Source organism: Dermacentor variabilis, chromosome 11 (genome assembly GCF_050947875.1).
Source record: "Dermacentor variabilis isolate Ectoservices chromosome 11, ASM5094787v1, whole genome shotgun sequence".
Lineage (NCBI taxonomy): Eukaryota > Metazoa > Arthropoda > Arachnida > Ixodida > Ixodidae > Dermacentor > Dermacentor variabilis.
The window spans coordinates 54,026,641-54,042,101 of NC_134578.1; the positions used below are offsets into that span (position 1 = coordinate 54,026,641).

Consider the following 15,461-nt stretch of genomic DNA (forward strand, 5'->3'; position numbering starts at 1 on the left):
TTTTGTAGCTTATTTTAAAGACTGATATCTCAAAAGTAGCCCTATTCTTACGATTTCTGAACAGACATTTTTTTCAGTGATGTTTGGCTCCAATTTTAGAATTGAAACTCATATCTTAAAGTGAATAATTAAGAAGTTAGTGACTGGCTTTAACTAGCTACCAGGGCATTGCAATTTCTCATGCAGGCAAAATAAATTCCACCTCTTCCAAAATTCTGCCTGAAAGGATGAGCAGCACAGTCTGCCACAGAAAACTTATTATTCAATTTACTTGTTCTAAAAAATGTATATACAACAGCAGGTATCTCAGTATAACTGCACTGAACAATGAAATGACCTCATTGCTAACAGCTTGTATATCAGCTCTTGGGCATTAAACACCACTTTCACTCGTAAGCATCACTGCACTGTTGAAAGGTCCAACGAAACTATTCATTGTACCGGATAATTGTCACAAATAGAAAAAAAAAAAAAGAATAAGACGTAGCTGCATGAATGCAACTCGAAGAATTCCTTGAAAGAAAGACACTCGAACACCTGTGCACAATAGCTACCCTTCCCCCTCGTGTGACATAATTCCGAAGCAGAAATGCAATTCAAGTGGAGACCTAAATGGCAATCCTGTGCGCACTACAGCTGCCCACCAAGAGTAATGGCCGTACAGGATGTTTAGAAAAGAGACAGCAGGTGTGCGTAGTGCCAGCTGGGATGATTGCTGGCATACGCTGCAATGCCCCACATTATTCCACAGTGCGCTCCAATTGAGCGCAAGGTGTGGCCTCCCGTATCCTGTCAAGAGTTGACACGGAAAACAATAAAGAAAAAGTATATAGGTAACATACAGAAACGCTTCCTCCAACCCAATCATTATGTTTTTTTGCCCAGAGAAATAACTATGCCGTCTTTCACTTCTTCAAAAACTTTACTACCACAACAGCGGCCTGCATTCCCGTTGGATTCAACCGGTGTAATTTATTTCTTCTCGCTTGAACCATACCCAAAAGGTCACCATACGTCATTGTAACACAGTCATGTACTCGCATTCACTTTTTCAGAAAACATGCAAAGAATGGAATAACTTGTCACCATTGTTAGTGGCCATAACAGAACCTGTCCCTTTTATGACAACACTAGAAAACATAATTAAGTGATCATGCCCCAACAAGTCGATGCTGCTATTTGTATTATGGTGCGTCTATGTTTAGATTGATATTAGCATGTGCCTTTGGAGTTCCTTTATTCTTTGTATTAATTTTTAAGTGTCTGTTTTATTTTGCATTGTAATGCCATAAGTGTTGTTACCAATCATTGTTTTGCTTATGCCTCTCCCCACTGTCATGTACAATGTATTTTGAGGGTATCATAAATGAATAAATATGGACAGAACCAAGCGGGAAAAAAAATAGGAAAGTGTGCTTATTTGCAGTTAAAATCACATCTATGGGCCAAACTTAGCAGTGAAAGGAAAAACATGTTGTCAACCTGAGTTCTGTTTGGTTGCGAGGTTTAGTCATGCACCATAGAGACACCTTTTGCCATGTATTCTCTGGTAGATAAATTTCTCGTTGCGTGCTGTATATTGCAGTTTACGGATGCTATTTGTACATTAAAAATATGTACTCCACCTAAATAAATTAAATGAAAATTAAATAATCACAGAAAACAGGAGACTCAAGAATAGAAGCAAGATCAATTGGAATAAAACTGATTATATAAACGTGCTTATTTAAAAATACTTTGTTGTTCCATAATAAATGGCAAAAAGGAAACCTGATACATGTCTCCAACAAGCATGCTCAGTTGTCTGAATAGCCAAGCTAAGCTAAGAGGTGGTCTTGTATGGCCAGCAGTCATCACATTAGTTTCATGCTTGCACAAACCAGCATGAGCTTAAAGTAATTAAACTGCAAGCTGTTCACATCAACACCTGTTAAAATAAAACCTTGAGAAGGATTTGATCTAAATCGCTCATTAGTGTAAAAGCAGGATGGGCTGAGAAGTACAACCTTAACCCCACCAACGAATCTTGGTCGACGTTAAAGTTCTCTGGAGTCTTTTCCCTGCCGAGACAATGTCGTGTTACTCAGCAATTTTGCTCCCCTTTTAAGCCACTTGAAGAAAAGAGCAACCCACTTAACTCACAATAGGCACTTTTGCTGGGGAAGTTGTGGGCTGGCTTAATTAAGGATCTGAAGACATTAGTAACCCTTAAAAGGCTGGAATCTTTACAAAGGTGCCCGAGAGCAACAGGACGAGCGGGAAGTGTCAACTACCGCTGATTCCTCGTTTCACAGATCTGGAGCCACGAGTAATTCAATCTGTCTGCGAGTAATCCTAGGTCACAAGTGATCGCCCATTGAGTAGCATACATTAGCCATCATGTACACTATACGTCGTCACTAACATCACATAGAATGCGACATAACTGCACCTCGAAAGCCTCAGGAGACAGAAAGCATTCCATTATGCAAATTTTATATTCCCTGTGGCATGCAGCAGAATATTTGGCTGTAATGTTCCCGGCAGCCCTGTCCACAGATCAAAGACGTTTTCCCACCCTGTTCAAAAAGCATTTCAATGCACCTTCTGAGACATTCTTTTCAAGGTTTCCTTCAAACTTTTTCAAGTTTTGCGATTCCTGCCATCATCTCATTGACATTTCCAAACCTAATTCAAATTTCTGCTTCCATCTATTCGGCAGCAGAATAAGTTTGGCATGTATTTGTAACAGCTACTGAATGGGAGATTTTCCTGGAACTACTTGGCACGATGGCAGAGGCATCCACGTAGAGTGCAAGCAAAGCTAGTGAACTCGCACACATCCCTCAAGTTAATGTCGTATATGACTGCTGCTAGCAACATCTTGACATACTGAGTGTAAGCTCTTAAATCAAGACAAAGATGCTTCTGTGACAGAAATCTGAATTCTAACATTGCCTTTGGTAATCTGGAAAATGTGTCACGTCGTGTTACGACTACTCCCATCGCAAGCAAGAATTGTCACGAGGTGTTTCCACCAAGGCTGATCATTTAAATAAATTTACATTGCTCGTGCACAAGTATGCCCTACAAAGCTGTACATGCGTCTACAGGGTAAAGCACATTTCCAGGGATGGAAGCGGCCTAGGAACGTTTGGAGCAGCTCTGGGAGGAACAAATTTGGCACTTTGGAGCAGGTTTGGAAGATGCATTGTCCATTTTGGAGCAGTAGATGCACGTTTTGGAGCAGCTTGGTGAAGGTCAACATACACGAAATTCAGGATGATGAAGAAAAGGTGCTCTGTATTAGACTGTGCAGAATGCTATTAGGTTGCAGCAAATCAGTTCTCTGGAAGCCCGCAAGACGAGCAAAATTCATGACAGGGAAAAATTGTCATCCACCAAACCGTAGCATGAAGCTACAAAAGAAACCCATGAGGGTTTCTCAGAAACCACTATTAAGTCCCATAGTGGATGTACCCAACAATATGTGGCCAATAAAAAGAATTATAACAGAGCTTTCCGCAACCAGTGCCTACTGTTTGTTGATAGGCTTTTGTTAATGCTAGTCACATTATTTTTATTGTGAACAAGCAACTAATATTTCAATTTAACAAGATAATTAATACCTTTACAATGGCACCTACTTTTTCAATGCGGTGCCAATGCAAAGGTTGTGGAATACATAGAGGAATAAGCAGTAACAGCATGTATAGCAACCTAGGTGTTCCGTGAACCTCTTTTGCAGCAAAAAGTAGGAAGAAGAAAAAGCCTGCAAAATTAAAAACATTCTTTATGACACTGCATCCCTGTGCCAGGAATATAAGCGGCTTCAAGCATAAACATCGCGATATTGTATAGATTACGTAGTTGCAGACCAAAGCTTACGTTCTGCTGTAGCAAAAGCCTGATTTTGTGTGGTGCGGTCGTGCAGAAAACAGTGTAGCCAGAGTGCAAATCTGAGTGACCGTTGTAGTTGCTTGCTTGTGCTTAGTAAATGAAATAAAGAAACAATAAATTAATGGAAATTAAAGTGGACGAAAAAACAACTTGCCGCAGGTGGGAACAGAACCCACAACCTTCGCATTTTGCTTGCAATACTCTACCAATTCAACTACCGCGGCGCCGTTTCCCCATCCACTTTCTTGGGTATTTATGTGTCCTAGTAGAACCCTGGGAGTGTTAGCCAGTGCCACCAGTCGCAGACCTTGGCGGCAGATGTGGAACGTCCTTTTTGCCACAGGCGTCATGAGAATGTGAACTTTTTGGGTGAAGGCAACTGGTCAATAAACCCACACATGCTACCTGAAGGCATCAATGTTAGGAAGCCAACAAACACTGACACTAAGGACTACATAGGGGAAATTACTTGTGCTTAATAACTGAAATGAAGAAACGATAAATTAATGGAAATTAAAGTGGATGAAAAAAATTGGCTTGGGCTTAGATAAGGTTAAGCCTGGATATCTCGAAGCGAAAAGGTTCGGTGATGCTTATGGTTTAGCTTATGGTTACGCTTTATGATTTAGCCTATGGTTATGCTCACAGTTTAGCTTATGGTTATTCTTTATGATTTAGCCTATGGTTATGCTTACGGTTTAACTTATGGATATGCTTTAGTTAGCTTATGGTTATGCTATACATGCGCCTTGTGTAATTATGCAAATTGCTTATTAATGATATATACCATAAGTTATGCAGGATTATTAAACTTCTTTATTCATCATTGTTGGGCACATTGTCTTGTGATTTCTGTACAGCCATAAACACAGCTCTCTGTATCAGTAGTATTACTCTCTTCTCCTTCCATGTTCAATGTGCATGCCTATTCTCTGGCAAGCGGTTATATAGTCGGCCTCCGCGATAAACACGCGCTTGTGGCGAACGTCAAATGATGCCACATAGCGTGCGGCAGTGGCCACCTGCGCCGCGATAACGTCATATGTGGCAGCGGTGAAAGGTCAGGCGACGGAGTCGGCGGCGGCCACCTGCGCCGCCTCCGAACACACTTACGGAGCCAATTTCAAGATACGCCGGCTCGCGCGAAGCACAGTGTTAACTAGCGTAGTGAAGCTTTTCGCTTCAAAAACAACATGCCACAGGTGGGAACCAAACCCACAACCTTCGCATTTCACGTGTGATGCTCTACCAATTGAGCTACCGTGGCACTGTTTCCCCATCCACTTTCTTGGGTATTTACGTGTCCTAGTAGAACCCTGGGAGTGTTAGCCAGCGCCACCACTCACAGACCTTGGCGGCAGACGTGGAACATCCTTTTTGCCGCAGGCATCATGAGAACGTGATCTTTTTGGTGAAGGCAACTGGTCAATAAACCCACACATGCTACCTGAAGGCATCATGCTACCAAGGCATCAAACGGTGCCACGGTAGCTCAATCGGTAGAGCATCGCACGCTAAATGCAAAGGTTGTAGGTTCGGTTCCCACCTGCGGCAAGTTGTTTTTTTATCTACTTTAATTTCCATTAATTTGTCGTTTCTTTATTTCATTTATTAAGCACAAGTAATTTCCCCTATGTTGTCTTTGGTGCCAGTGTTTGTTGGTTTCTTATGATATGACTAATAAAAATCAGGCCCCTCGGTTAACCCCCTTTTTTTCTCGTTTATTATGTTGTAGTTGCTGTTGGATAGTTGTGACTAAGAAGTTTCATGAAAGAAAGCACATTGTTTGTCGGCATGCTGCCCATCATGCCGGTAACCGGACATGCCACACATGCAAAATAGATTTAGAATGTTGCACACATGGAATTCTCCCATTATGGATGCAGAGCTACTAACAGGTACACAAGCAAGAACTAAAACATATAACCAAATTGATAAGCTCTATGCTGTGCAGATGGCAGATGGTACAAAATCATTCAGCACAGCTTTTCTTCTCGATGCCCCATGAAATGAGCACCAGTTCAAATCATTTTTAGCTGGTCCACGTATATGCGAATGCGTATATGCTTATAGGACCCCCATTCATACAAAACATTCGTAATGCATTGCACAGCACAAAACAATTTTCATTTTCTTGTGGCCAACTTAAAATTATGCCACCAAACTCTCACACTCCAAAAATGCCAATGCTGAAACACATTGCTCAGGCTTGGATTGCAGGGCCAAGCGCTAGCCGACACATGTCTATGGCTGTGCGGTTGCTCCTGAACACATACATCCTGCTAAATTTGGCGACTTCATTCAATATTAAGTGTTTAGGCGCAGGCTCGTCCAGCTTGACGGTTTGGCACAAGATGACGCAATTAGCACATCACTTCAATTCCTGCATTTTGCTTTTCAAGTAAAAGTGAGTACAGTGAAACAAAGCAAGAATATGGCAGCTTTTAGTTTCATGCATTGAATTCCTTAGCTGCAATTTTACAATTCTATTTCTATTTCATTCATTTTCATGCTTCCTGACTAGTCAGTAACCAGCCTCTGCCAGGCTGGTTACCAGTCGCCAACCAGTCATCATGCGGTGTCGCATGTCGCCAGTCAGCTAGTTGTGAGCAATATATGATAAAGACAACAGCAACAACTGTGAGAAGTCGTTTCATTATAGGAGCCTCGTCGTTCATCTTTCTCAACAAGCCAACCAATGTCTCCCAGAGCCAGCAACGGTTCGAAAGTGTTTTCCAAGGTTCGCAATGAAACCAACAAAAAACACATGTACGTTAAACTTCTTGTCTTCTACTATGCTCAAAAATGTAAAACACCATTAATGGACTTCGACGCAGACCCACTATGCCACTATACCCTATCTCAATACACTGGTCCGGAATTCCCAGGTGAGATCTTTAACAATGAGCAGCTTAAAACCCTGCAATGACAGCATTGCAAATAAAAATATCTCAGCGTCACTTAATGCACTGCTTGTTTTACATGAAGAGAATGTCTCCACAGCAGGAATGTCACGCTTCACTCTCAACTTTTCAAGCGCGGCAGCCACAGCACGCCATTAGGGTCAGAGGCAACACTCCCCAGCTGCAGCGGCACAGCAACTAATTACTAAGTCAAGTTAGAGCAATAACGAATGTTGCTTCTCAAGGTTACCAGGACCTTCAAGGTGACCACGTTAGTTATAGTAGTAATGTGATAGTTTATCTGAATAAAAAGCGGAACATTCAGAAAATTATGTAAATGCATTTGGATCACTAGCTTGAGCCATCATACCAGTGGTGCGTATCTGCCACTCTTTGCTCTGCATTTTCTATAAAATTCAGTCTTAATCAATGTGGTTAGATAGCTCACAAAATAATCACAAGCACATTATCGCTGTCCTGCACTCTTAGCTTTCTCGTTCTCGTTTTAGCAAAGCAGGCGAGTTAAGATTGTGGCCTTTCGAAGGCATCCAAGTTCCATAAATATTGTGCCTGCGGCATTGAGAAATCTGCGAGGGCTAAGAGCAAAAAAACAATTGTTCCTCTGGCTGAAAGGAAACATTTTGCAGCAACTTATAGCCAGAGGAATAAAGCCACTATGCTTTCCTAGCAGTGCTTCATTGACAATGCAACCTGCATCATAGAACAAATCAACAACTACGCTGCAAGAATTGCACACCTCTACAAGGAAGTTTTACTTTCTCTAAAGAGTGTTTCATATTATCTGTGCTAAGGCCTTAACGAAAGCAAGCACACACTATGGTGACAATTGACAAAGTAGTGTTCACTGTCCTCTTGAGCAGCTCAGAAAATTATTCATGATGAGCGCAATTAATAATTACACATTATTTAGCCAACACCTGAAACATCAACTCAAATGCAAAACTTTCGATGGAGAATGCCTACAGAATACTGAGAAGCATCCAACTGATTTTTTTTGTTCCCTGATGATGGCTGATGTGGGATAAATCCTTCTGGGCTACAAAAAAAAGTTAATGAGTTCTGATAAAGTGCCATCTGACTAGAAGCTTGCATTGCAGTGACGTTACCATATACAAACATATCCTGAACGAGTCATCGCTCACACACACGACACGATGTCATTACGTATTAAAGGTAAACTGTGTGGCAAGATATCAGGCCATGTGGAAAGCCTAGATCCAGAGCAACCTCCAAGATGCAGAGCAACCTCCAAGCAAATTTTAATGTTTGAAAATTGAGTGAATGAGTGATGAAAGGCTCACAAAAGTCGGTGTCTTTTACACCAAAATCCAAAGAAACATCACCATTACAACTTGTCGGATGTGATGCAGGACTCGGATTGCATGACTCTTTAACATGACTACTGAAAGAAGGCATCACCTACAGCCACTCGTAGCATGTTGAAAAATCTTGGAAACAACGTGCTGGTACTTGCATCATAACTATCAACCACCAGGTGAGTGTGTTGTTTGGTTAAGTGCTGTTTACAGGCTGCTAATAAAAACATTGACGATCAACAGCCCTGCTGATTTACCAAAGTTGGTTCTACATCATTACTACTAATTTATAACCAACTCAGCCAAAGTGAGATTTTGTAGCAGCTGGCCTTTAAAGTGAGTGTGAAACAATTTTGACGATTTTATCTTAACATACTAAGTTGTTAGGGCAGGTCCTTGTGATCGTGAAGTGACACATTTAAGTGCTCCCACATGAGGGTGTAATTTATTATAAGGTTTTAAAAATGTGCATCGCTACCGATCGCTGAAGCACCCTTCTGCTGAGTTTTCAACCACCCCGTTACAATCTGCATAGCTGACGCATATCAAGTCAGTTGGGCCAGCGATTCGATTGGCTACCCGGGTAGCATCATCAGTAATTTTTCCAACTTTAAATGTTCATAATAGTCGGAATATCGACTAAATTGTTTCTACAAAAGAAATTATCATAAAGAGAAAAAAACAGCAATTTATCACTACACACAAGTACTTCCAGAACATCGCAAGTGTCTCTTTTGTTATCTTCATTTTTCAGGAAATGGGGGAGAGGTGAGGTTTCCTTTGTATTTCTTTGTGCTTAGATCATCAGTCTTATCTACAAATTACACCCTTCAGTGAACAAGTTTCATTCAAACTCCACCCCGACCCTTTATCATTATCCGGTCCAGTATTGTGCTACGTACTATTACTCATGAGCTTTTGGCGACTACAAATGTTCTTTCGAGCAGCAAACAGGCATGCAATAAAAAATTGCACATGCTATTATAAATCATTTTCTAAATGGTGACCATGTACATAATAAAGAATTACTGAGCAATGAAAGAAAGAATATAAACAATGTATAACAGTAAAGAACTATAAAAGGTTCTGTGATGAAACAAATCATAACTTGCTTATAGAACTATATACAAAAGAATTTCCAGAATATTATCACTCTCTCTCATTACATAGCAGCTAAACTGCCTAAAAAGATAAATAAATGTTATTTAATGACTTCAAGAAAAAAAGGACTAATTTGAGCACAATTATCCAGTCAAGACATGGCCAGTTTTTCATCACTATATCAAGAATGCAAAACTAAAGAGAATGAACAAACAAAGGAGCTGAAAATAGAAAGTTAGAATTGAAACAAGAAAGAAAAAAACTTCGCCAGGTTTTCGCCTGTTGCAGCAAGCAGCTGCCCTTGCCGTCAAGTTTAACTGAATGAGTTACTTTTAGTATAATAGAAATCCAACAATATTGTTACACATCTCACCGTAACAATAAATTGTGGAGTAAAGATAGTGTCTGCCAATGTGATTTAATGACTCATTGATGGATATTATATTCTTAGAGTTATATGGGGGACAAAACAGAGGTCACAGTGGAGGGCTGCAGGTTAATTAAGGTCACCTGGGGTCGTTTAATGTGCACCCAAAGCTGCATAGAGGGGTTTTCGCCTTCCATCCATCCCCGCTGTAATATGGCCATGAGAGCTGGGAATTGATTTGCAAAAGCTGTGTTTTGGTATTGCAGGTACATCTTTTCTAGCGTGTAGCTCATAAACTTGGAAAAAAAAGAAAAGGAAGCGGACAGAAGCGCTTATGTGTATCTCATCTTCTTTACATTTTTTATCAACTTTCTGCACTAAACAGCACACATAATTTACATCAAGTAAGCATGGCAAGCAGTCTGGAATGTGAACAGGGGCCCCATTCAGGCAGGCTGAGGAACAACAAGTGTTGCTTTTGCCCATGAAAGCGAAATAGATCAGTCCGCATCTAAAGGTGGTACACCCACCTTCAGAAAAGCTGTAAAATAGTTCTAACACATTGAGGCTTATCTTTTCCCTAACCAGTAATGCGCAGATTAGATAACCATTGGACCATTAGGGTGACAGAATGGGTACCAAGAGAAGGGAAGCGCAGTAGAGGATGGCAGAAGACAAAGTGTTGCGACGCAAGTAGGAAATTTGCGGGTGGTAGTTGGAATCGGTTGGTGCAGGACAGGGGCAATTGGAGATCGCAGGGAATTATTATCTAGCATGCACTACCTCTTTTTTTTAAGATTGCACTCTCACTACTTTCAGGTCACAAACAGCATGCACATATCAGCAGTGTTCCCGACAGGAAAATATCGGGCACACAGCACTGAAGAAGGTAAGTGATTGCATGACAGGTGATAATTATTACTGGCTAGACAAGCAGAGAGTCAGAGAGTCCAAGTCAGAGCCACAAGCCAGAGAGTCCAAGATGAGAAAGGACTCACCATTTCCGAAGACAGCTTTCATAAGACTGTTGCCGTAAGTTGTGTTAGGTGCGTAAGGATATGGGGGTAGCACTGGGTATGTAAACTCCGGAGTGAATTCGCTGTAGATGGTGGCATTCATCCGCACAATCGGCTCCGTCCCATCGCTGAAGCCTAGACTACGAAGGTACAACAGCACTCCAGACAGCATGAGCGGTATCGCCATGGTGAAGAAGGTGAGCACATAGTGACGCTTGAACGAGTACACAACAATGTTCTTCCACAGGATCACTCGGAGCTGCCGGAAGAATGCCATGGTGAAACACTGGTGCGGATCAGACACCTCACTGCTGTCTTCTACAGAGGCTTCAACGTTTCTTGAAAACAAAAACAAAAAACAAATGAATGAATATCCAAATTCTCAGTGTCAATGTTACACTCAAATTTTCAGGTGGCATGCTTTTTTATACTGAACTTTACTCTTCTACCACCCTCAAAGAAATTGATATGTTTTATTTTTCTTTCATGCAACAAGGGCACAGCATATCGGGAACAAAGGTATCTGTCTATGTGGCCAGTTCAAACTGCAAAAATTTTAGCCTGACAAGGGCCAGTATAATGTAACAATTCCTTACACTCGATTACATTACACACTTTTCTAATCATCCACCACTCATGAATGGCCAACCATGGTCATCCTTGGTGAACTACTACTGCGCAAGCCACTGATGAAGTGTAGAAAGGAAAAAAAACTGAATTGGCTACCTTATCCTGGCCAAAGTCTCCACACAAATAGTCATGCAAAAATTTCAGTTTACAACCAATGTCTCCAAAGCCACAGATTTCAGCAATGAAAGCCAAATTCCAGCTGTGACTAAATAGAGTGTAAATCCCATCAAGCGAGCAGCCTTCACTGCAGCAGCTGCTCTGAACAGGCAATGAAGAATAGAAGGGTGCTTAAACAAGCTAGTTGGTTTACAGCTCAAAGCAAGTTTAACAGCTCAACTGCAAACGAAAGACAAAAGGCAAAGAACACTGTGGAGTTTTGTTAGGCTCTACGAGCTCGAACTTAAATCTTAAATGCCACGGAAATACCTGTGTCAGTGTGGTCTCAGCCGCATTAACTACAAAAGAAAATGCTTATCTTTGCATGCGATCTCCATGCCACACGGGCACAGAAAATGACATTACATTGCTAATGCCTTGTACTTTAATGCCATTTGCGATGTAGTGCGATTTCGTAACTCACTCGGCCATCAAATGTACACTCTCGTTCCCAATGTCTCCCCATTTGATGAGACTAAAAAAATTCTTAGAGAAGAACAATTAATATATTCTGCACTTTCTTTTAAAAACAGCCCTTTTTTCGTGGCGTAGTGAGTTCTTACACCTATTACAACTCACTTGGCCATCGAAAGCACACTCTCATTTTCAATGTCCCCGCCGTGATGACCAAATTCTGATGACAGTAAACAAACTTGTAGGTAAGAACGACTAAAACAGTCTTCACTTTCTTTTTAAAAGGAGCTCTTCATTTTTTTAGAGTTCACTAGGCAATCGTGCCGCTACACAAGGCTACAGCATTAATTGTGAGTGTGTTAGCCAGGAGAAGCTGTTAAATTGCATTTAGTATGAGGCCTTGCTGGCCTCACACTGAAGCCTTCGAATTTCTCGACAATGCTTGGCTCAAAGACGCACATATGCCGCAACAAACTGGAGCACATATTCAAAGTCTTCAGGATTGCTGCTTGAAAGCTTTGAAGGTGTGAGCGCTGTTTTTCCAATTTTAATGCTTTGGCTATGCTATGGATTGACCATTCAGCTAGCTTTGGCTTCAAACAGTTTACGGCTGGGTGCAGCAATGACCTTCCTGAAGCAAACTACATAAAATACGCCTATTAATGCTTCTCACACTATTTCTTAAACATATACTCCCTAAATAACTATCTTTATTATATTACGATTGGCAAGCAAATTTAATCGTTTCACTGTAGTTATTGCCATCACGATGCTTAATGCCATTAAGTATGCATGTGTAGCAATGACTGAAGTATAATGGCATTAATAAACTTAAGGTCCTACACTTTTAATGGCATTGACCTCGCTTGTGTGGCATGCTAATTTGTATCTGCAGCATGAAGTTATATCGTCATCGCGATGTTTAATGTCGCTAAATAGGTGCATGTAGCAGTGACCGAAGTATAATGACATTAAGAAACTTAAGGTCTAACACCTTTAGTGGCATTAACCTCGCCCATGTGGCGTGCTGATCTTGTATCTGCAACATGAAGTTATTGTATCTACATTCTAAATGTGTGTGCACTGCTACATATACAAGTGCAAGTGTGGGAATAGAACTGAGTTGTTAGTTCAAAAGTATTCTCGTCTTCCTCATCGTCTTCCATTGGCAGTTAAGCTGAGAAACTTGCGTTGAGTGTAAAACAATGCAGACCAGTCCAACATGTCTGTGGCAGCATGGTTATTGATCACTGCATTGCCAGTGAATCGCAAACTTCGGTGACATAAAGAAGCACTGTTCCATCCCTTCACAAAGCACAATTCATGCTTGCCCCATTGAAGTGATTTCCACATATACATGCAGTTCAGAAAGCATTACTTTGGTAGAAATTCATGGCGTGTACAGGCGTCTAAGTGCACTGCCATTTCATATTTAAGGCACAGTTGTGCTTTCACTCAATGGTCGTGATGATTGGGTGAAAGAAGTTAGAGTAACCACGCTCTCTCTCTCTTCTGCATGCATTAAGTGAGGTCGGGCTGCTTTCAAATTGAAAGTTTCAGTTTCCATCAAGACCGGATTTGATCAATCAGCAAGGCTTCTCTTTTATCTGCCGGCTTCCGGATACTTCAACACGTTCACTTGAGTGATTCATTATTCCGCATTCCTTCAGACAACCCGTACGAAATATTTCACTTTTTATTCGCTAACCTCCCACCTAGACGCAACGCGATACGAAATGACAGGCAATAACCGTCCGCTGCGTCACAGTTAGCTTATATTCCCGTCTAAATGAAGCTGATCTTAATATTTATTGTTACGAGCAAGGTTTCACGCGGTAGAGGTTTGTCTGCTCTTTGCTAGAAGAATGCCGGAACTGAACATATCAGCTTATCTATGGTACTCAACCTGACGAAAAGTCACAGGTTTCGCCATAAGCGAGGAATGAATCCTGCGAGATCCCGCGGTAAAGGCTAAACTTGCAAGAACAAATCAAAACTTACCTAATGTAACCCGTTGTCGGTGCTGCGAAGTATCACATTCGCGGTGCCATCGCCTCTGATGAACTGTCGCGTCAGACTAGGAAAAGAGTGCCTCCTTTTAGACGAGTCCGCTAATGCCGGGGGTGACGCTGAGTCGAATGTTGCTGCGATATCGGCAATGAGGCAACGCTGAACGGAACAGCCGTCCAACGTCATGTTTTTCTCTTTCCGACCCTCATGACAAACTTTATCGCTCAGTAGGTTGACGCCGCGATTGTTAGGGCCCCGCCTGCTCACAGTGGGCTCAGCAGTTCCCCACGAAGGCACCACAGCGGCGACTGTGGTTTCCGTCTTCTCTCCGCAGCGCTTTTCTGTGGTATTCCAGTTTCCGTGCCGCTGTGTCGGCACGCATCCGAGTCAAATGCGCCGTAGACAGCTGTTAATGGAGCATGTCACTGTCAGGCTGGGCCAATCAGCGCATTGTCTAAATATGTCAGAGCGATACGTGCCGACGGGTGCCGGCAAGCGAAATCGACAAAAGGAAACACCTGCCGCTCTTAGCAACAACTTTACGGCAACGGAGCAACGACGCCCGTGAATGACGCCATGTTGTTGCAATGTAGCCGGACTAGAGGAAATCCAAGTCAAGACTGGGGCTTGGCAAGGGGTTTCGGTTTTGTTTTCGAGCAGCTCTTGCGAGCAGATAGTGGGGTGCGGATGTGTATTTTTTTTTTCTTAGGTACATACGTGCACGTATTCTCAATGAACAAGAACTAATTACATAGACCGGAAACCGCCTTCGTGGTGAATGTGTTTGCAATAATTTGTGCCTCTTTTATTTTCTTTGTTTACGTCATTATTTAGTTGCCGATCCGTTTAGCGGTATGATGTCTCAATTCCTCGAGCGCGCAACAACAACGACGACAAAAGTTATACGTTACATACTTTTTTCGTGCGACGGATTCAAAACACGCTTATAATGTCGAGCGGCTGTGGACTCTTGAGAAGCTGTAGCATCTTCAACAGTTTTCGAAAACTGGTGGTGTGGTACCACATATGAGAACAATTAAGGTATATGCGGGTGTTGCAGTGGTCACCAACGCACCGTGATCGTCTTACCTGAGAATGGGGTAACAGGGCCAGAAAAGGTGGCAAAGGCGCGCCGCAAAGTGCCTATCTCGCCCCGTGTTAGAGTTGGGCTCAAAAGGAGAAAATGGCCGATGTGGTGCGCGACCGACCTTCCATCGACGACAAGGTCAACGCGTACGTGGACCATGGCCGCTCTGCACCACTTCAGTAGGTGTTGCCAGTGCACCAGGCTCATTGACGCACGCGTCAGTAGTTGCTACCCTCAATTTTCGCGGAGTGTTAGCACAAGCTGCACAGCGAAACTGCGTTGGTTTTGGTGGTCACTCAATTTTAACTGGTCTCACAGATTATGGACAAGTTGGAACTAGAATAGACTAGAGAATACACCTATCTACACATGCATAACAGGAAGACTAGGTAACAGTTATTCTAGACGTAAAAGGAAGTTTGGGTTCTTGATTGTACAATATGCCTCTTCAGAATACTATAAAGATTTGATTTTGTTGAGTGTCCGAGGAATACTGGAACCATACCATCGTTACGAAGCTGGTAGCTAAGTAATAAAGCATAGAAAGCGAGATGCAAAATT

At 42.0% G+C, this 15,461-nt stretch overlaps 1 protein-coding gene and 1 non-coding gene across 5 annotated transcripts in view; both read right to left on the reverse strand.

Annotated features, from left to right (window-relative positions):
• Window positions 1-14,395, reverse strand: part of LOC142564420 (phospholipid-transporting ATPase ABCA3-like) — a 114,240-nt gene extending 99,845 nt beyond the window's left edge. For all 4 annotated transcript variants that reach the window (XM_075675415.1, XM_075675414.1, XM_075675413.1 and 1 more), the window contains exons 1-2: window positions 13,805-14,395; window positions 10,586-10,941 (exon numbers count right to left, since the gene is read on the reverse strand). In XM_075675415.1, coding sequence (XP_075531530.1) covers window positions 10,586-10,880 — 295 coding nt within the window. In that variant the 5' untranslated portion in view covers window positions 10,881-10,941; window positions 13,805-14,395. The remainder of the gene's footprint in view (window positions 1-10,585; window positions 10,942-13,804) is intronic.
• TRNAS-UGA (transfer RNA serine (anticodon UGA)) lies at window positions 5,074-5,146 on the reverse strand. Its single transcript has one exon. It is a non-coding gene; the product is annotated as a tRNA-Ser (tRNA).
• Window positions 14,396-15,461: the final 1,066 nt, after the last annotated feature.